Genomic DNA, 23,280 nt, shown 5'->3' on the forward strand with positions numbered 1-23,280 from the left:
TGATACTCCCATAATTTTGATTGTTCAATCAAAGTTTTTTTTTTTTACTGGATAATTCTTTTCCAGTGGATCTATTGCATCGTCCAATCAATATTGGCGTGAGTCAATCTTCCAGTTTGTTACCACGATCTGTTTTATCAGATTCTGTTACTTTTTTTTCGAGAATCGGAAACAAATATATATTTTTTCGAGGATCATGGATACGTGTTTATTTTTCATCATGTTAAACAGTTCGTGGTAACAAACTGCAAGTAAGGAGGGGCTCGGCTAAAAGATTATGTCGTTAGAAACGTTGTTGATAATATCGGTTGGTTTTTTAAGTTTTTATATTGCCTTTTGCTTTCCTTTGATGGTCTGGATTCAAAATTATATATAAATTAATTTAATTTTCGCCCTTCAAAAATATCTGACAGCTTGTTCTTTAGAAGTTCGTCCAGTCTTAAAATATAAACAAGAGCTAAGAGCTCATATGGCACTTGTGACTAAGCCGGAAGAGCCAAGAGCTCATATGGTATGAGCTCTAGCAAAATTCTTACAATCAATGGATTGCTTTAAAAGGAAAATCAGAGGCTTAATCCCGGTGGGATTAATTTTCATCGTCCTAGCACGTCCAGAAGTACCAAACTCGCCAAAGCACTGAACCCCAGCCCCTAACTCCTCTAAAGAGAGCGAATCTAGTACGGTTGCGTCAATCACGTATCTACGACATTTGCTTATTCTACCCACCAAGCTTCATCCCGATTCCTCCACTCTAAGTGTTTCCAAGATTCCCGATTTCCCCCTCTAACTCCCCCCAATGTCAACAGATCTGGTCGGGATTTGAAATAATAGCTCTGAGACATAAATTCCTTCTAAATATCAATTTTCATTAAGATCCGATCACCCGTTCTCAAGTTAAAAATACCTTAGATTTTCTAATTTTTCCAAACTAATACCCCCCAGCTCCTCCAAAGAGAACGGATCCGTTCCAGTTATGTCAATCACGTATCTAGAACTTGTGCTTATTCTTCCCATCATGTTTCATCCCGATCTCTCCACTCTAAGCGTTTTCCAAGATTTCTGTTTCCCTCCTCTAACCCCCTATACCCCTGGATCCAATTCGAGTCGAAAATGGAGCATCTGAGACATAAGATTCTTCTATATGTCAAGTTTCATTAAGATCCGATCACCTATTCGTAAGATAAAGATACCCCAATTTTCACGTTTTCCAAGAATTCAGGTTTCCCCCTTCAACTCCCCCAATGTCACAGAATCTGGTCGAAATTTCAGATAAGAGCTCTAAAGCACAAGACCTTTCTAAATATCAAATTTCATTCAGATCTGATCACTTGTTCGTAAGTTACAAATACCTCATTCTTTCTAATTTTTCCTAATTATTCTCCCCCCCCCCACACCTCCACTAAACAGAGCGGATCCGGCCAGGTTGTGTCAGTCACGTATCTTGGACTTGTTTTTATTCTTCCCACCCAGTTCCATCCTGATCTTTCCGCTTTAAGTATTTTCCAAGATTTCCATTTCCTCTCAACTCTCCCCCCCCCCCCCCCAATGACGCTGGACCCGGTAGGGATTTAAAATAAGAGATCTGAGTTACGAGCTTCTTCTAAATATGAAGTTTCATTAAGATCTGATCACTCCTTTGTAAGTGAATTACATAAAAAAAAACTAGTTTTTTTAACTGAAAGTAAGGAGCGACATTAAAACTTAAAACGAACAGAAATTACTCCGTATATGAAATGGGTTGTCCCCTCCGCAATCCCTCGCTCTTTACGCTAAAGCTTTCAATTGTTTTAAAAAGCAGAATTGTGGCAAAGAGTCAAACTTTAGCGTAAAGAGCGAGGGATTGCGGAGGGGACAATCCATTTCATATACGGAGTAATTTCTGTTCGTTTTAAGTTTTAATGTCGCTCCTTACTTTCAGTTAAAAAAACTAGTTTTTTTTATGTAATTTCTGACGTTTTTGAATTAATGCATGTTTGATTTTGACTCTCCACACGTAAACTATTCAAATGAAATTTGCATATTAATTCCTTTTTTGGCTAAATGGCTTTCACTTAGTTTTGATCATACAATTTTGAGAAATATGGGATGGGAAAGGAGGCCTAGTTGCCATGCAATTTTTCGGTTACATAAAAAGGCAACTATTAATTTTAATTTTAACGAATTTTTTTATTAGCAAAAAATATACGTAACTTTAGAATTAACTTACGTAACAAACTTTTATATTCTTTAATTTTTATTATGTATATGAGGGGGTTTGTACCCTCGTTAATACCTCCTTCTTTACACTAAATCGTAAGTTTTGTCCCAATTCTTTAAGAATGACACCTGAATCAGAAAGACCGTAGAATAAATAGTTGAAATTACTAAAAATACTTTAGCATAAAGAGCAAGGTATTTATCTCCTCCTAAATACCTCGCTCTTTATGCTAAAGTATTTTTAGAACCCCTCATATGTGTAATAATCTCTGTTCGTTTTAAGTTTCAATGCTACTTCTTCCTTTCATTTGAAAAAACGTTTTCATGTTTATTTTTCATTGTTTTCTTATAGTAATGCTAGAGAATCCTGCGCCCTTTTCATTGAATTTTTCTTCCCCCATGACAGATTCCTCTAAGGAAAGATCCTCCAACATAGCCTCAGCCCCACCCCCAAACAAAATAAAATCCCCCTGAAAACGTCTGTACACTTCCCAATAACCATTACTATATGTAAACACTGGTCAAAGTTTGTAACTTGCAGCCCCTCCCCCAGGGATTGTGGGGGATTAAGTCATCCCCAAAGACATAGTTATTATGGTTTTCGACTATGTTGAACAAAATGGCTATCTCAAAATTTTGATCCGTTGACTTTGGGAAAAACATGACCGTGGGAGGGGGCCTAGATGCCCTCCAATTTTTTTGGTCACCTAAAAAGGGCACTAGAACTTTTAATTTCAGTTAGAATGAGCCCTCTTGCGACATTCTAGGACCACTTGGTCGATACGATGACCCCTGAAAAAAAAAAAAAAAAAAAAAAAAAAAAAAAAAAAAAAAAAAAAAAAAAAAAAAAACGCACCCGTGATTTGTCTTCTGGCAAAAAATACAAAATTCCACATTCTTGTAGATAAGAGCTTGAAACTTCTACAGTAAGGTTCTCTGATACGCTGAATCTAATGGTGTCATCCCCCTATTTTCCTAAATAAGGCAAATTTTCTCAGACTCGTAACTTTTGATGGGTAAGACTAAACTTGATGAAACTTATATATTTAAAATCAGCATTAAAATGCAATTCTTTTGATGTAGCTATTGATATCAAAATTCAATCTTTTAGAGTTTTGGTTACTATTGAGCCGGGTCGCTCCTTACTACAGTTCGTTACCACGAACTGTTTGAAAATACGTCATTTTTTCTAATTTTTCAGAATTAACCTTCCCCCCAACTAAAGTGGATCCGTTCCGATTATGTCAATCACATATCTAGGACTTCTGCTTATTTTCCACCAAGTTTCATCCCGATCCCTCCACTCTAAGCGTTTTCCAAGATTTTAGGTCCAACCCAAACTCCCCCCAATGTCACCGGATCTGGTCGGGACTTAAAATAAGAGCTCGGAAACACGACATGCTTCTAAATATCCAATCTCATTGAGATCCGTTCACCCGTTCGTAAGTTAAAAAAACCTCATTTTTTCTGAGAATTAGGGTTAATTTAGAATTTACCCTCCCCCCAACTACCCCATAGAGAGTGGATCCATTCTGGTTATGTCAATCACGTATCTAGGACTTGTGCTTATTTTCCCGCCAAGTTTCATCTGTATCCCTCCACTCTAAGCGTTTTCCGAGATTTTAGGTCCCCCCTCAACTCCCCCAATGTCACCAGATCCGGTCGGGATTTAAAATAAGAGCTCTGAGACACGATATTCTTCTAAAAATCAAATATCATTAAGATCTGATCACTCGTTCGTAAGTTGCAAATACCGTATTTTTTCTAATTTTTCCTAATTACCCCCCCCCCCCCCAGCTCCACCAAAGAGAGCGGATCCGGCCAGGTTGTGCCAGTCACGTATATTGGACTTGGTTTTATTCTTCCCACCCAGTTTCATCCTGATCTTTCCGCTTTAAGTATTTTCCAAGATTTCCATTTCCTCTCAACTTCCCCCTCCCCCCAATGACGCTGGATCCGGTAGGGATTTAAAATAAGAGATCTGAGTTACGAGCTTCTTCTAAATATGAAGTTTCATTAAGATCTGATCACTCCTTTGTAAGTTAAAAATACATCATTTTTTCTATTTTTTCAGAATTAACCCTCCCCCCAACTAAATTAGATCCGTTCCGATTTTGTCAATCACGTATCTAGGACTTCTGCTTATTTTCCCACCAAGTTTCATCCCGATCCCTCCACTCTAAGCGTTTTCCAAGATTTTAGCCCCCCTCCCAAACTCCCCCCAATGTCACCGGATCTGGTCGAGACTTAAAATAAGAGCTCGAAAACACGATATCATTCTAAATATTCAATTTCATTGACATCCGTTCACTTGTTCGTAAGTTAAAAATACCTCATTCTTTCTGAGAATGAGGGTTAATTCAGAATTTATCCTTCCCCTCCCAACTACCCCAAAGAGAGTGGATCCATTCTGGTTATGTCAATCACGTATCTAGGACTTGCGCTTATTTTTCCATGTCACCAGATCCGGTCGGGATTTAAAATAATAGTTCTGAGACACGATATCCTTCTAAAAATAAAATTTCATTTAGATCTGATCACCCGTTCGTAAGTTAAAAATACCTCATTTTTTCTAATTTTTCTGATTTAACCGTCTCCCCACTCCCCGCCTCCCCGAGATTGTCGAATCTGGGAAACAACAATTTCCAATTTAATCTGGTTTGGTTCCGGATACCTGTGCAAAATTTCATCGTCCTAGCTTACTTGAAAGTGCCTAAAGTAGCAAAACCGGGACAGACAGACCGACAGAATTTGCGATCGCTATATGTCACTTGGTAGATACCATGTGCCATAAAAAGGGAATGCGGGGATTCCTTTCTTTTATATATTTGAAAATAGTAATGACAATGGCCTTCAGAGGGTAACTCAATGTCGTTCATTCAGGTAAGCTAATAACATTTGAAGAGTTCATACCCCATTAAAGGTATATGGGTTTTTCTACGGTGACATCCATGGGAAGGACCTACCATTCTGGCTATGGCACTTGTTACGGGTACGTTGCACCTTGTTTGAAGCAGTCTCGTGCAAGGATCCATATTCTAAATGACGGGGGTACAATGTAGGGCCATGGACAGTCCAACTATCGACCTTCCTTTGCCTGCCAATTTTTTTTTTGTAGAGTGGTTAGTCTGGTATCCTTCTTCTGAAGGAGAATAACGAACAGATTTTGACCTACAGTTTTGGAAGTACGAAGTCAGCCAATGACCCATTGAAAATCCTCCTGTCAATTCTAACGCCAAATTCTTCTAGAAGTATCGGCATGTTGCACCTTTGAACTAGAACAAAATAAGGATTTTCAATAGGATTTAAGAAGTAAATTGTGCCAAATATCTTTTCAAGTGGGCCTGTGACCCCTCCAATGCTCCCACCTCTTACGAAAGAGGGTCCGTGGCTTCTCCAATGATCCAACCACTTCCAGCTCCAAAGTTTTAGCAGAAATATGATTATTTTACATCTTGTCTAAATCTGAAACGTGCAGTGATTTTCACAGTGTATATTTTGAGGTGCAAAGTTAGCCCATAGCCACTCCAATATCAGATAAAAATACAAACAGGGCTCTTAACTCTTAGATTCCCCTTGGAATGCCACAGTTTCAGCAGAATGGTAGACATATTGCTGTTCCTTTTCCTTTTGAAAAGCAGGTTCCTGTTAAACAGCTTCCATAGCCCCTTGCCCCATATTTCCAAATATAAGTTGGAAAGATAGTGGCAGAGCTACTGGTCTGAATTGAAGACGCGTGATGTATTTCAATCTGTGTGATTTTTAGGCACAATTTTGGCCCAAAACCTCCCCCACTCACTGAAAAATCATCCATTATTATTAGAGGCAAAATTTGGGCCTTTGTATCTGCCAAGGCCAACGCCTGTCGCCTATTTTTAAGCACTAAGGTAGACTTTTATTTGTAGACAGGCATTTTTTTTTCACTGATCAGTTCTCCATTCATAGATCCCCTGGCCCAATGAAACTCGAGAAGGATGATTTTCGTTCGTTTGATTCCCTTCTCTTATCTTTAGTCTGTTTCAAACTTTCGCTATTGCTACTGCTGACAACTCACTCGCAGCTCCAAGTCGTCTGAGGCTAACACAGTTTCGTGCACTCCTCCTCCATCTCAATCTTTTCAGAGCCTCCTTCTTTACACCCTCTTAAGAAGTTCCCATTTTCCTTATATCTTTTCTTACGACATGCTCCTACCCCATTCAGAGACAACCTGCCTATTGTTTGGCCCTTAACGGTTGGCCGACCAGGACGGTCTTTGTTAAACTATTATCCTTCATCCGCATCCTATGCATATCAACCTTTCTCTCATTAATGCCCTAGAAACTGTGATTGAATCATAGTTTTCGTACAGCCTACTGCTTGAGATACGGTCATTCAGTCTGGTACCAAAAACCCTCCATAGGCAATTTCCCTGAAAAAAATCTGGCAAATCCTCCCCCGTTTATTGGAACGCCCTCGCTTGAGAACCATGCTTCACCACTGTCTTTACTGTAGCTTCCAATTTTCTAATCTTGGCTTGTAGACTTATTTTCCAATCCTTCCAAAGTCTTTTAAACTGTGAAAAAAAAAACACCTCGGGTCTTGGCTACTCCATTTTTAAGATCGCTACTGCACCCACCATCTTTTCTGACAATACTACCTAGATAGGTGAAGCTTGTCTATTGATTAATCTGCTCATTATCTTACATCACCTTTTCACCTTCACTTATTCCCAGTCTTAGTGATTTAGTCTTCTTATCAAACCTTTTTCCAACTTTTTTTTGCTCCCTGAATTCGCTAAACCTCAAAAAGTTCATTTATTTTGCTACCATTCTCGTCTAGTCATCAGCTTAAATCATCAGCATACTATAAGCCCGGGAAGATTATACTTCTCCATTTGATGCCAAAGTCCATCAAAATGATCCATACAAATGAGGACTAAAGACAACCCTGCTTAACTCCTGATTTAATGCGGAACCTCATCTAACCTCATCTAACCTCATTCTAACCTCATCTCATATCCTAGCCAAAGAAAAGTTATTCTCGTAAATAGCACTAATCACTTTAATTTATTTATCTGGTATACCATACAAGGATAAGGCGTTTACTAAAGCTCTTCTATCTGCTTAATCAAAGCCTTGTTCATAATCTGTGACAATGTGGACCAAAGGTGTTTGATGACTCATGCACTTGGCATTTATTAATCTAAGAATGAAACTTTTGTCAAAGGATCCTCTACCCCTCTTAAAACTGCAATGTTCTTCTCTTAAAGCTTTATTGACAACATCTCTAAGTCTAAAAGCTATCATCATACTAAGTAATTTGTCAAACAGTTCGTGGTAACGAACTGTAGTAAGGAGCGACCCGGCTCAATAGTAACCAAAACTCTAAAAAATTGAATTTTGATATCAATAGCTGCATCAAAAGAATCGCATTTTAATGCTGATTTTAAATATATAAGTTTCATCAAGTTTAGTATTACCCATCAAAAGTTAAGAGCCTGAGAAAATTTGCCTTATTTAGGAAAATATGGGGAAACACCCCCTAAAAGTCGTAGGATCTTAGCGAATGACACCATCAGATTCAGCGTATCAGAGAACCATACTGTAGAAGTTTCAAGCTCCTATCTACAAAAATGTGGAATTTTGTATTTTTTGCCAGAAGACAAATCACGGGTGCGTGTTTATTTGTTTTTTTTTATTTGTTTTTTTTCCCCAGGGGTCATCGTATCGACCAAGTGGTCCTAGAATGTCGCAAGAGGGCTCATTCTAACGGAAATGAAAAGTTCTAGTGCCCTTTTTAAGTGACCAAAAAAATTGGAGGGCATCTAGGCCCCCTCCCACGCTCATTTTTTTCCCAAAGTCAACGGATCAAAATTTTGAGATAGCCATTTTGTTCAGCATAGTCGAAAACCATAATAACTATGTCTTTGGGGATGACTTACTCCCCCACAATCCCTGGAGGAGGGGCTGTAAGTTACAAACTTTGACCAGTATTTACATATAGTAATGGTTATTGGGAAGAGTACAGACGTTTTCAGGGGGATTTTATTTTGTTTGGGGGTGGGGCTGAGGAGAGGGGGCTATGTTGGAGGATCTTTCCTTGGAGGAATCTGTCATTGGGGAAGAAAAATTCAATGAAAAGGGCGCAGGATTCTCTAGCATTACTATAAGAAAACAATGAAAAATAAACATGAAAACATTTTTCCAAAGGAAAGGAAGAAGTAGCATTGAAACTTAAAACGAACAGAGATTATTACGCATATGAGGGGTTCTAAAAATACTTTAGCATAAAGAGCGAGGTATTTAGGAGGAGATAAATACCTTGCTCTTTATGCTAAAGTATTTTTAGTAATTTCAACTATTTATTCTACGGCCTTTCTGATTCAGGGGTCATTCTTAAAGAATTGGGACAAAATTTACGATCTAGTGTAAAGAAGGAGGTATTAACGAGGGTAAAAACCCCCTCATATACATAATAAAAATTGAAGAATATAAAAGTTTGTGACGTAAGTTAATTCTAAAGTTACGTATATTTTTTTGCTAATAAAAAATTCGTTAAAATTAAAATTAATAGTTGCCTTTTTATGTAACCGAAAAATTGCATGGCAACTAGGCCTCCTTCCCCATCCCATATTTCTCAAAATCGTATGATCAAAACTAAGAGAAAGCCATTTAGCCATAAAAGGAATTAATATGCAAATTTCATTTGAATAGTTTCCGTGTGGAGAGTCAAAATCAAACATACATTAATTCAAAAACGTTCAGAAATTACATAAAAAAAAACTAGTTTTTTTAACTGAAAGTAAGGAGCGACATTAAAACTTAAAACGAACAGAAATTACTCCGTATATGAAATGGATTGTCCCCTCCGCAATCCCTCGCTCTTTACGCTAAAGTTTGACTCTTTGCCACAATTCTGCTTTTTAAAACAATTAAAAGCTTTAGCGTAAAGAGCGAGGGATTGCGGAGGGGACAATCCATTTCATATTCGGAGTAATTAGTAAGGAGCGACCCGGCTCAATAGTAACCAAAACTCTAAAAAATTGAATTTTGATATCAATAGCTACACCAAAAGAATCGCATTTTAATGCTGATTTCAAATATATAAGTTTCATCAAGTTTAGTCATAGCCATCAAAAGTTACGAGCCTGAGAATATTTGCATTATTTAGGAAAATAGGGGGAAACACCCCCTAAAAGTCGTAGGATCTTAACGAAAATGACACCATCAGATTCAGCGTATCAGAGAACCCTATTGTAGAAGTTTCAAGCTCCTATCTACAAAAATGTGGAATATTGTATTTTTTGCCAGAAGACAAATCACGGGTGCGTGTTTATTTGTTTTTTTGTTTTTTTTTTGTTTTTTTTCCCCAGGGGTCATCGTATCGACCAAGTGGTCCTAGAATGTCGCAAGAGGGCTCATTCTAACGGAAATGAAAAGTTCTAGTGCCCTTTTTAAGTGACCAAAAAAATTGGAGGGCATCTAGGCCCCCTCCCACGCTCATTTTTTTCCCAAAGTCAACGGATCAAAATTTTGAGATAGCCATTTTGTTCAACATAGTCGAAAACCATAATAACTATGTCTTTGGGGATGACTTACTCTCCCACAATCCCTGGGGGAGGGGCTTCAAGTTACAAACTTTGACCAGTGTTTACATATAGTAATGGTTATTGGGAAGTGTACAGACGTTTTAGGGGGATTTTATTTTGTTCGGGGGTGGGGCTGAGGAGAGGGGGCTATATTGGAGGATCTTTCCTTGGAGGAATCTGTCATGGGGGATGAAAAATTCAATGAAAAGGGCGCAGGATTCTCTAGCATTACTATAAGAAAACAATGCAACTTAAAACGAACAGAGATTATTACGCATATGAGGGGTTCTAAAAATACTTTAGCATAAAGAGTGAGGTATTTAGGAGGAGATAAATACCTTGCTCTTTATGCTAAAGTATTTTTAGTAATTTAAACTATTTATTCTACGGGCTTTCTGATTCAGGGGTCATTCTTAAAGAATTGGGAGAAAAGTTAAGATTTAGTGTAAAGAGCGAGGTATTAACGAGGGTACAAACCCCCTCGTATACATAATAAAAATATAAGGTTATGAAAGTTTGTTACGTAAGTTAATTCTTAAGTTACGTATATTTTTTACTAATAAAAACGTTCGTTAAAAATTAAAAGTTCTAGTAGCCTTTTTAAGTAACCGAAAAATTGGAGGGCAACTAGGCCTCCTTCTCCACCCCTTATTTCTCAAAATCGTCTGATCAAAACTAAGAGAAAGCTATTTAGCCAAAAAAAGAATTAATATACAAATTTCATTTTAATAATTTATGTGCGGAGAGCCAAAACCAAACATGTATTAATTCAAAAACGTTCAGAAATTAAATAAAAAAAAAAACTGATTTTTTTAGCTGAAAGTAAGGAGCGACATTAAAACTTAAAACGAACAGAAATTACTCCGTATATGAAATTGGTTGTCCCCTCCACAATGCCTCGCTCTTTACGCTAAAGTTTGACTCTTTGCCACAATTCTACTTTTTAAAACAATTAAAAACTTTAACGTAAAGAGCGAGGCATTGTGGAGGGGACAACCCATTTCATATACGGAGTAATTTCTGTTCGTTTTAAGTTTTAATGTCGCTCCTTACTTTCAGCTAAAAAATCAGTTTTTTTTTTTATTTAATTTCCTACAGAAACTATAACTTAGCTCATGGATGCTGCAATGTTACGGGTTGTAATAGATTTCTTGTTTCGAGCCTAAGTAATAAAGCAACATCTTTTATAAATATAAAATTTTAAAACTAAAGCTATTGTGACAAAAGTCAGGAAACTTTGTTTGAGGATAGAGTATGGTTTCAGACAGTCTTAAAGGAGAATTTCTTTTTTTTCTTCTTTTTTAATTATTTTTTCTTATTAAAGAAAATATTAGTCTAAAGACACACCATTTTCAAGGTTCTGAGGATTTACAGCCAAGTCATTCAATCTTCGGCGAAGAAAGAAAATCAAAATGTTGCTCCTCTGACATTTTTTTTTGGCGAGGTCGGTCAAAGGTTGCCACAACACCTCATATTGCCTTAGTAACTTAAGTCTTGTGCTTTTTTAAACTGGTCTTCTTTTCGGAGACATTAAAAAACAGAGCTTGAACTGCACCTTCTAGTGTCATACTACCTCCTAAGACAATTCTTCTGCCCCCTCCCTCAGGATGGATTTTGTGCAAAAAATGGCCAAGAGCCTAGTCAAGTTCTGAAACTAAATATTTATATACCTTCCCCCCCAAAAAAAAAATGCAACTAAAACTCTTTAGTTACATCATCATTAGTAAATAGTTTTAATATTCAGAGTCTTTTCAAAAATTGGGCTTATTTTTTTTGCTCTCAAAACATCCTGTGTTTTACCCCATTTTTTATAGGGAAGCGGAATAATCTCTTCATGGTTGGGGCTGCATAGCTTTAACTTACTATTTTCGGTTTTGAATGCCATTGCTACAAAGCCAGTCTTTTTGCCTGCTTCTGATTTTAAACCTTCCAAATTAAAATTGTCGCAGCGCGATGAAGAAGAAGAAGAGTATGACAAGGAGGAAGTTGGTAAGTTGCTAAAAGTATTGATTTGTCAAATTTTTGTAGTTTGTTTGCTCATATTATATCATTTCTGCTTCTCACATAAAAACTATTAGTTATCCTTTGAAGTAGCTCCGTAGAACCAAACAGGGAAGAAAAATAAGAAATGAAAGTAATTTAGAGTTCTGTCATCGCTTTTTTTATTCATTTTCTAATATCCAGACTTCGTTTACCTTTTTGGGATAATAAATTTTGTTTTTGAGAATTGTTCTCTGAAGTCAGGTCAATCTAGTATTTTAAATAAAAAAAACAAGTTTTTTTAAATGAAAGTAAGGAGCAGCATTAAAACTTAAAACGAATAGAAATTACTCCGTATATGAAAGGGGCTTTTCCTCCTCAACGCCCCGCTCTTTACGCTAAAGTTTGATTCTTTCTCTTAAATCTGTTTTTAAAACAGTAAGAAACTTTATTGTAAAGAGCGGGCCGTTGAGGAAGAAAAGCCCCTTTCATATACGGAGTAATTTCTGTTCGTTTTAAATTTTAATGTTGCTCCTTACTTTCATTTAAAAAAACTTGTTTTTATTTTATTTCTGGACGTTTTTGAATTAATGCATGTTTTGATCTTAGCTCTCCACACATAAATAATTAAAACAAAATTTGCATATTAATTAATTGCAATTAATCGGAAGATTTTGAGAAAAAAGGAGCGAGGGAGGAGGCCTAGTTGCCCTCAAAGTTTTTGGCTACTTAAAAAAACAGCTAGAACTTTTAATTTTTTACGAACGTTTTCGTTCGTAAAATTGGTAAAAAAAAATAAACGTAACTTACGAATTAACTTACTTAACAAACTTCTATATTCTTTATTTTTATGCATGTTTTTATTTTTTACTTGTATGTTTTTATTGCGTATATGAGGGGGCTCAACACTCGTCGATGCCTCGCTCTCTACACTATAAGCTTAGATTTTGTCCCAATTCCTTAAGAATGACCTCTGAATCACAAAGGCCGTAGAATAAATAGTTGAAATTACTAAAAATACTTTAGTGTAAAGAGTGAGGTATAACGAGGAGTTAAACTCCTCATATGCATAATAATTTTCGTTCGTTTTAAGTTTTAATGCTGCTCCTTACTTTCAGTAGAAAAAACTTTTCATACTTATTTTTTCATTGTTTTTTCAAATAATACTAGAAAATCCTGTGCCCCCTTCATTGAAATTCTCTTCCCCCATGATAAGTTTCTCCTTGAGAATATCCTCCCACGTAACCCCTTTTAAACCTCTGGTGGTGACACAACCCCCCCAGGGCCCGGGGGCAGTCGTTCTAAATTATGCCCTGGGGGCACATATGGTTCCTATGGAAGGGATGCTCGTATAAACTTCCAAGAGGGCTCATTTGATTGGAAATTGAAAGTTCTAGTTCTCTTTTTAAGAGTTAAAAGAGAGCCAAGGACTGCTAGCCCCCCCCTCCACATAAACTTTTTTTTCCAAAACCAATCTGATAACAATTTTGAGATAAACTTTTTCTTTGTATAATAGTTCAAACATCAGATAACGAAACTCAAGTGTCTATACAACCACCAGGGCTCGAGGATGGGTATTGTAAGATGTGCATTGGGGGTATATATGGTTCTTATGGAAAGGATACTCATATAAACTTCAGAGACGGCTCATTTGATTGGAAATTGAAAATTCTAGTTCACTTTTTAAGGGTCAAAACTGATCGGAGTGCAGTTAGCCTGGTTTCCCAACGCCTATTTTTCCCCAAATGCATCAGATAACGATTTTCAGATAGCCATTTTGTCAAAATAGTTCAAAGGTAAGATAAAAAAAAAAACAGGTATCGACACAACCCCTCAGAGCCCGTCGGCAGGCGTTTTAAGTTATGCCCTGGGGGCAAATATGATTCTTATAGAAGGGATGCGCGTATAAACTTTAGAGGGCTCATTTGATTGGAAATTAAAAATTAGAGTTCACTTTTCAGAGTCAGAAGAGATCGCAGGGCAACTAGCCCTCCCCCCTCCATGTCTTTTTTCCCCCAAACCCGTCCAATACAAATTTTGAGCTCACCATTTTGTTAAAAATAGTTCAAACTTCATATATTAAACTCCGGGGTCAATACAACCCCTCAGGACCCGGGGACAGGCGTTCTAAGTTACGTGCCCCGGGGGCATATATGGTTCTAGTAGAAGCAATCAATATTACAATCAAATATTGTAATTAAATACGGAAAATAAATAAATTCAAAAACTTTTCGAAAAAGGAGCTTTTCAAACAAATAAAGGCCATTTAAACATAAGATCAGCAGATACAAATACCTGTTAGAATTGAAACTCAAAACACCAAGAAATTACTATTAAAAAATAAATGAAACCTAAAACAAACAGAAACTAAATAAACAGTCATAGAAAAAAAACATGCAACAGGAAATAATATAAATAAATAAATAAATCTTAAAGCGAGTAATGCTTAAACTGTCTAAAAACCTGCTGCGTCGTTGGTACTTTACTGAAAGCGAATTATATTTATATTACAATATAAATATAGTACAAATATTTTCTTTTGTACTTAATATTGAAAATAAACATTTAAATTACAGTAAAATTTTGAACTGATGCACTTTTTGCAATTAATATCATGACACATCAACTATTCAGTTTAATTTAATAGTTCTTTCTAAAATTGTTCAAGACGAATATATGTTCACTAGAAACAAGAATTTCGATACTGCCCCCTTTCTTAACATTAAAAACCTAAAGACTACGGCATCACTGGCACTTCAAAAAAACGTACTATATTGTAAATATTTTCTTTTCCAGTTCTTACACCATTTAAAAATAAAATAAAATTATAATGAAATAAAATCTTGACCTGGTGGATATTTCGACATTTATTATCATTATATATCAAATATTCAGTTTGATTCTGTTTATACTTTCCAATACTGTTCAAGACACATATAGTTTTCAGTAAAGCGCCAATGACGCAGTAGGTTCTAGACTTTTACAGTGAGAGAAGGAGGCGATACCCAAAATCTTGTTTGTAGTGATTTTGTCCGTTTCAAGCTTGATTTGCATATTCAGTTTTAGTTTCACTCGTTTTAAGATTTATTTGTTCATTTATATTAGTATCAATTGTATGTTTGTTTGCATTGAATGTTTATTTAATTTACGTTCGTTTTGGGTTTCATTTATGCTTCAAAAGCAATTTTTTTTTCTTTTCAGATTTATTTGCATATTCAATTTAAGCGTTACTCGCTTATTTATTCATTTATATTATTACTTTTTGTACATTTTTTGCTATAATGGTTTATTTAATTTCTGTTAATTTTGGGTTTCATTTATTCTTTAATACTAATTTCTGGTCGTTTTGAGTTTGAATTTTAACAGGCATTTGTATCTGCTGATCTTATGTTTAAATGGCCTTTATTTCGTTGGAAAAACTTTTTTTCGGAAAGTTTTTTTTTTAATTATATAACCTGAAACGAAGCTTTTAGACTGTGAAATATTGTTCTAGACAAGTTTTGTTGATCATAAAGTTTATTTCTATTATCTCAGCTAAAACAGAGGATCAACAGCAACATTTACTATAGTTGCAAGAAGACACATATAAAAGTAATTTTATCTACATGTGACCGTCGTGGAATAAATCGATCAATAAAACGGCAAAGCCACCATGTTAAATAGTGGTATTGAACAAACATAGGCTAGCAGGAATGTGTAAGAATTAACTATTAAAAGTGATAATATTAAGATCAAAAGAAAGTAAGGATTTTATTCATATGGTAGAAGTCAATTGAAGGGATTAATTTAGAATAGGATAGTCCAATTTGTCTTTCTTAGAAAATGCTTAGATAAGTCTTTTAACTAATTATTCAAATTCTGTAATTTTGAATAATTTTAGTAATATCCTTTTTAATGAATGTATAAGATTTATTAGCATACGCTCCTAGAAATCCAATCATTATGGGAAGAATCACAGTGTCTTGGGAAGAGAAGGGGTTCGAAACAAAGGTAAAGAGTGTTTTTGGGCAGCAATTTTCATTTCTTCTAAGGAGGCTCCTTTGGGCCATTTAAAGGAAAGGGAGCTATTTCATCTAAGCGCAGTTGCTTGTGAGTGAGGCTGGATTGTACCTCCTGTCTCAGCTCAGCCCAAATTTAGCATAACTTAATGTTTTCAGAGGAACTGGAGCGGTCAAGAGTATTTGAAGATGGGAAGCAGGCATATTTAACTCACTCTGTGGATCCTCAATATTTAAAAATTGACAATATGAAAGGATTTTCTTATTCCGATGTCGTTTGGTCACAGGAAAGAAACCGAGTGGATATAGAATACTGGAAAGACTATTGCAATCAAACCGAAATTTCACTTTGGCAAAAGGAATCATTGACTAGAAATATTCAAAGGTAAACAAGTACTTTTAATCCCAATTCCTGCTGACAACTGCTTATCTCAGTTGTCAATTTGGTAATCTTTAAAAGAGAGTATACTTGACGGGGGAAAAGTGGCTGGTAATGCTATCAATATTCTAGTTGGGAAAGTGTTGACATTTGTATATTTGTGGTCATGTATTTTAGGAAAAAAGAAAAGTATAAAAAGAGTGATAGGAAGGATAAAAATGTCTATTTAGGATATTGTTGATCTAGTTGCATAATACAAAATTTCCAACACCTAAAAATTTCTCTCTTATGGAGAGGGGGGGGAAATTTATGCTGTTTTCATGCCACAATAAACAAAATCAGTAAAACTAGTTTTCCTAATTGAATTTACGAGCGATAGGTAGTCCTATTTACTGACTATTTACCTAACTGAATTTACGAGCGAGGAATAGGTAGTCCTGCTCCTGTATAGAATAGTTTCTGTTTGTTTTAGGTTTTAATGTTGCTCCATGCAGTCAGTTGACAAAAAAACTTGTTTTTTTCTCTTTTTTTGTTAATAACAAAGGGATCGTGCCACGAATAAGTTGTTATCTAAGCCATCTTGTCTTGCAAGAGCTAAAATAATTGCCCATGTAGTGCCAATATCTATAAAGTGAAAATTAGGAAACGAAACGAAATTTTTGCTACGAAACGAAAATGTTGAAAATTTCACACAGGTTTTCAGGAGGACCAATCAGGTTTTAAATAGGCGGCTCAATTGTCAGCATAATCAAAGTGTTTAAGGATTTTGGTTTTGTCGTTTGAACTTGTAATTCATGGTCAGTTTTATATACAAGTGCTATACTAAAGCATATCAAGGATGTACTAAGGTGTGTCTGTGACTCATGTGTAATAGAATATTGAGAAGATTAGGTGCTTCAGATTTTTGACTGGGGCTGTAGGTTCTTCAGATTTTAGAGTAAGGCTTTAAATAATATGGAAGGCTAATAGACTTAGAACTGTCGAAAGCTGTATTGAAAGAATAATATCTTTAAAAACTATTTTACCGCATTATGTCATATTGACTCCTAAATTTGAATATAGTCATAAATATAAATACAGTCTTAAAAAATTATTGACTATGGCCTATGTATGTGTGATATCGCTATCAGCTGTATAGTTTTATATAGTCGAATTTTGATAGTTGGGGGCGGGGATCAGTGCATTTTGCAAGGAAGCTGAAGTGCATGAAGTCTCAAAAAGCACAACATTAAGGACCAATTTCTCGACTGTTCATAAGAGGTCCATTAGATCCACATGGGGGGGGGGGGGGTTTAAAACCCAACAAAACCTTATTAAGATTGTATGGTCAATATACAATAGTTGATGTTGATGAATAATTGCATTGTGCAATGTTGATGCACAAAGAAGGTGATATCTCCCTTATTTTTCTGAAATCTGTTTATGTGAAATAAGCGGTCACATTTTTGTCCGCGTACACAAACTTGGAAGGAATGGAGCACCATCCTCCAAGAGAAGTATTTGTAAATTCCTCTGCAACGACTTGCTTTTCATTTTCTTTCTAAAGTTTTAGCTGTAAAACCATTGTTGGTCGCAAGAAAATACTCAGTTATCAGATGGATCTCACGCAACGAATTGTTGATCAGGAATTCAGTAAAATTTAATCAGGAATAATGATGAGTGACCTGGTAAAAATGATGTATCAGGCTTTTGTACTTGAGGCTAATTCAATGGACCAAGTTTTCTCTTTTACTTTTTTTTTTTTTTTTTTTTTTTTTTTTTTTTTTTTTTTTTTTAGTGCTGAAAAGACTGAAGAACTGATTTTAAAGCTGTTGGCATTGCTGCCGTCATTACAAAAGGAAAATACTGAACTAGTTATGAAGTTCAAAAATCCCTGGTTACTTAATATGTATCAAAGATGGTTAGTTTACGCTAGATGGCAGCAAAGGGTGGTCAGACGTCTGACAGATGAAAGAGAAGCTATGGAGGAAGAATATAGGACATTAAAAGACGAAGTTGATGATTTCGCAACCGAGGAAGATGCTTCTTATTGCAAACAGATGGATATTGTAGCAGCAACAACATCTGGCTGTGCAAAATATGACAAACTAATAAGACACTTATCTCCAAAAATAGGCAAGTAATTATATAGTTTGTTATGTTCGTCATTATCATTGTCATCATCATTTGTTTGTACTAAATATAGCATACCAGAGAAGGGATCAATTAAAAATTTATAAAACTAAAAACTAACAACACACACAAAAATTACTCATTAAAATAAAATAACCTATTAAATATCAACTGAAAAATGGCAAAAATCCTATCAAAAAATAAAAAACAAACAAAAAGAAACAAAAAAGAACAAAAGCAAAATGTAAAACAAAAGGAAAAGAAAAAAAGGAATAGTAAGCTAAAGAGGGATAAAAAATAACTGGACAAAAACTACGAAAAGACCCGCCGAGAAACTGCCTTCGTTAGATAGAGGGACATTAGAAGGGATGGAGTTCCATATCTCAATTTCTATTTTTCTCCATTACTATCAGAGACCAGAGATACTTTTACAACAAAGATTCAAAATTTCTATATATACCCTGCTTCTATGTATGTAAATTTGAAGACAGGTTTTTAGGCTTCACAGTGCAATTTTGTAGTTTTTATGGCACTTGGTGTTAACCAAGTGACATATAGCAATCGCAAATTCTGTCGGTTTGTCGGTCCCGGTTTTGCTACTTTAGGCACTTCCAGGTACGCTAAGACGATGAAATTTGTCAGGAGTATCATGGACCGGACCAAATTAAATTAGAAATCGTTGTTTTTCCGATTTGACCATCTGGGGGGGGGGGGGAGTGGGGGGCCCATTAATTCGGAAAAAATAGAAACATTGAAGTATTTTTACTTACGAACGGTTGATGAGATCTTAATAAAATAATATGTTTGGAAGGATATCGTGTCTCAGAGCTGTTATTTTAAATCCCGACCGGATCTGATGACATTGGGGGGATATGGGAGGGGAAAACCTAAAATCTTGGATAACACTTAGAGTGGAGGGATAGGGATGAAACTTGGTGGGAAAAATAAGTTCAAGTCATAGATACATGATTGACATAACCGGAACGGATCCGCTCTCTTTGGGGTAGTTGGGGGGGGGGGTTAATTCTGAAAAATTAGAAAAAATGAGTTATTTTTAACTTACGAATGGGTAATCGGATCTCAATGAAATTTAATATTTAGAAGGATATCGTGTCTCGGAGCACTTATTTTGAATCCCGACCGAATCTGGTGACATTGGGGGGGGGGGGGATCTGGGAGGGGGAAACCTAAAACTTGGAAAACACTTAGAGTGGAGGGATCGGGATAAAACTTTGTGGGAAAAATAAGCACAAGTCCTAGATACATGATTGACATAACCGGAATGGATTCGCTCTCTTTGGGGTATTTGGGGGGGGGGGGTGTTAATTCTTGTATGTCTACTAAAAGGTTTCGTTCACAAAGAGGTGAACGTTTTTACAAGCGTTCACCTTTTAAAAGTGTAAGTTCTACTATTCATTGTATGACTCCATAGGTCAACGTCAAAGATCATTCTATACAAGTGACTTCTATAAAAGCTAGTATAACTTCTATATAAGTTATACAAGTGTATATAAGTTATAACTTCTATATATAATTTGCTACTTTAACTTGTATATAAGTTATAAGTTAATGCTATAAGTTAAAATGTAATGTCGCTATTGTAAACCTAGGCTAGAGAAACATGACTAAACTAAAGCACCCTCTGTTTCTCATTGAGCACTGAAATGTCAAAGAGCAAAGGCCAAATGTCAAAGATCCTTGCGTCTGCCCTACAGTATGCTCTTACACCTAAGTTTGAACTCTTACACCGTATTACCAAGCTTTGGTCAGTGCCACTGCGTTACTCGTGGACAAATAAAACAAAGCTTGCCTTTCACCGATCTGTTTATTTCTTTCTTATTTTGCTCCTGTAATATTCAGAAGTTTTTTTTTTTTTTTTACCTCAAATGGGTTCTATCCTCTTTTCTTGCTTAGACAAATAGATAAAAATTGAAGCTTTTGATAGCTGAATTGTATTTGCCGTATCTTGAGAAATTCTGTGAATTTTTTAAAAAACCTTATAGTTTCTTAAGAAATTTTAGCTGTACCAACAGCTGTACCACCTTTTTTATTGTACAAAACCAGGTTTTGGGTAATCAATCTGGTATGTTAAGTCAATAAATTTTTATGCGAATTCTAAAACTGTTGAACAAAATTTGCAAAAATCTAGAATGAAAATTACTGGACTATTACGTATTACAGGTTATATGAGGCCCTATAATCTAGGATAAATGATTGTGCTGCGGTAGAATGTAACAGGTTTAAAACTTAAATACGAATATGAATTTGTGGTATGTAGATATGTGACAATTTATAGGGTTTTTGTTTTGTTTTGTTTATTTTTACAGTTTTTTTTTTACAGTTTTATTTGGATTGGAGTGGACCCAAACGAGTTGTAGGGTAAAGTTTAATAGGCTGTATTTTATGTCAAGTTACATGGGAAACTATTATGTAGTTGCTACTCTACACACATCTTTAACCGAGTGGATGACATACTGCACTTTCAAGTCCTCAAGTCCTGGTAGTGCTAAGGCATTTTTAAGTCCTGGATTGGGGTGGGGGTTAAGATGCGTGCTTCTGGGCCTTTGAGGCCTGAGCGTTGATCCAGCTGGGTTTGCCACATCACAAACTTGAAAAAAAAATAATTAAAGTTTAAAATTTTTAAAATTAAAAATTAATTCAATATATTCTACAGACTATTCAATTTTTACTTGTCTTTTCCAGTGATGATGGAAGAAGCAGCAGAAATCCTCGAAGCACATACGCTTGTCTCAATGACCTCTGCTTGCGAGCAGTTAATACTTATTGGTAAGTTGCTGTTCTAGCTACGATTATTTGCCAGCTGTTAATCACAGCTAAAACAACAGAAGAAGAGTAATAATAGTAATAAAAGTAGAATCAATATAATTCCAGAAAAGAACAACGCACGTATATGGCTGCTTTTCTCAATTAAATATATTTAAAAAAATGAAGGACAGATAGAAATCTTTTGTTGAATGGAACCCAAAACACAAGAATAGTTAGATATTTACGCTAGCAATCCAGTGTCCTTTTCTAGGCAAGAGAGAAAAAGAATGCACATTATTTAAAGACAAGGTGGAAAAAATCTTCACTGGGTTCGCAATTTACTGGTCTCGAAATTTAATAAGGTTTACGTTTTGGCGTTATTTTTTGCTTAGGTTCAAGAAACATTGATGAGCTGTCTGTTCAGGAGCCACATTTATGACGCCACACGTCATCTATGAATTTTGTAATGAATAGAAATATATGGAAAAAATATAAAAATATGTGTCAAGATAAATATCAGCGGAATCTGTCACCACATTTATTCCCCCCCCCCCCCCCAGCGTATATTTGATACCTCCATGAATATAGCCTATTTTCAGAGGAAAAAAATAAAAGTAGTCGAATAAAGTGTTGGCTGGCTGTTGAATCATTCTATGTTAGTCAACTAAATAAAATAAAATTTAAAAAAAGTGAATTTTAATTGAAATAAAAATAAACTAATCAAATCGAAAGAAAAAAACTATATGAAATTATAAAAAGGCATTTGCCTCATTCAGGGCTTATGACTGTTGTTTTGCTCTCATATTGCGAGGTTTAATGTTAAGTAATAATTGAGATTTAATTTGTGTAACGGAGGGTGAGAGATCAAGCTATTCTACATTGACAATCTCTCCGCGTCACTTTAGGTTTTCGGTTACTTTTTCAGAAGGTCTTGGAACAATAAGTGCTTCTGATATTCTTAGTAACTAAACATATTATCACAAAAAATAAATGGTAATTGAAATAAACATACTGCTCATAGTTTTCCGGAATTAACTTGACATCGTTTTTCTTCTTTTCTTTTCTAAGCTGGTGTTAGCTTCCTCTTTCACTCGAATCCCCGCTTCTTTTTTCAGGCGATCATCAACAGTTGCGACCCACTACAGCTGTATATCATCTAGCCAAAGACTACAATTTAGATGTTTCTTTTTTTGAACGCATGATACGACTTGGTGCCCCAAAATCTTCCCTTACGGTACAACACCGGATGAGACCTGACGTCGCTCGTTTAATCGTGCCATCTATTTATCCCAGCCTAGAAAATCACCCATCGGTGTTAGACTACCCTGATATTAAGGGAATGAAACAGAATGTCTTCTTTTTAACTCATTCTGTCCCAGAAACAGAGGTTTGTACCAGCCTATTCTAAACATTTTGACCTACTTTGTTCTTATATATGTGCAAAGTTCTGGATGGGAGCCCCTTTCCCTTAGGAGAAGCTCAAAGGACAACAGCGAAGCGGAAAAATTGCAGCTAAAAGCCCATTTTTGTGTTTTTGATTTCCACCTTACCATGAAAAATCCAAAAAATAATTATAGGAAAACGGGTATAATATTTCAAATAAAACAGTGGAGAAAATACAATTATTATTTATTTTTGCGGAGATCGAATAGTATTCTTTGGTGGGGAAGTTCATACAAATGTTCCACGACTGGTGACCCAAAGTTCTGTTTTTTCACTTAGAGACTCGAGACTTCATTAGAAGACTCAAGACTGTTTTAAAGAATACTCCATTGCCTGTTGTTGTTTATTTTCTAAATTGGTATGCGCTCTACCCACAAAAAGTGTTCCATAAGAACAAGGTATTCTATATGCTCCACACTGAATTTATTTTTTTTTTTTTTTTTGGTTCTGCGTCTTTTCAACTATTCAGAAAAGGTCCTATTGGTGGTTTGGATTTCAAAACAATTTTTATATCATTTGTTATTTATTTCTTTTCTTAAATTTTTAGATAAAATAGGAACTAATGGTAAAGTCGTGTTTTTTCCTATTAAATTCTTAATTATTTGATCCTTTAGCCTGTGTTCTTGGGTGACTAAAATGAATTTAGGGCAGGAAGACATTGCCTTGGATACTTATCTCTCGTCAAATTATCGACCCCCTGCCTGTCCAAGGACTGAGTTTTCAACAACAACTAAACCTGATTGACCAAGGTGGTCTTCGAATTGCCACTTGGAATGTGTTGACGCTAAACTTCCTTGGGTCAAAAGTCCTGCTCGCTCGGGAGTTGAAAATCAATAAAA

At 35.6% G+C, this 23,280-nt stretch overlaps 1 protein-coding gene across 1 annotated transcript in view; it reads left to right on the plus strand.

The window, feature by feature from the left end:
- Window positions 1-22,475, plus strand: part of LOC136041271 (NFX1-type zinc finger-containing protein 1-like) — a 45,660-nt gene extending 23,185 nt beyond the window's left edge. The window contains exons 3-7 of the mRNA XM_065725877.1: window positions 11,578-11,752; window positions 15,901-16,126; window positions 17,898-18,235; window positions 20,936-21,019; window positions 22,114-22,475. Coding sequence (XP_065581949.1) covers window positions 11,578-11,752; window positions 15,901-16,126; window positions 17,898-18,235; window positions 20,936-21,019; window positions 22,114-22,406 — 1,116 coding nt within the window. The 3' untranslated portion in view covers window positions 22,407-22,475. The remainder of the gene's footprint in view (window positions 1-11,577; window positions 11,753-15,900; window positions 16,127-17,897; window positions 18,236-20,935; window positions 21,020-22,113) is intronic.
- The last annotated feature ends 805 nt before the right edge of the window (window positions 22,476-23,280 follow it).

Source organism: Artemia franciscana, unplaced genomic scaffold (assembly GCF_032884065.1).
Source record: "Artemia franciscana unplaced genomic scaffold, ASM3288406v1 PGA_scaffold_1186, whole genome shotgun sequence".
Classification (NCBI taxonomy): Eukaryota; Metazoa; Arthropoda; class Branchiopoda; order Anostraca; family Artemiidae; genus Artemia; species Artemia franciscana.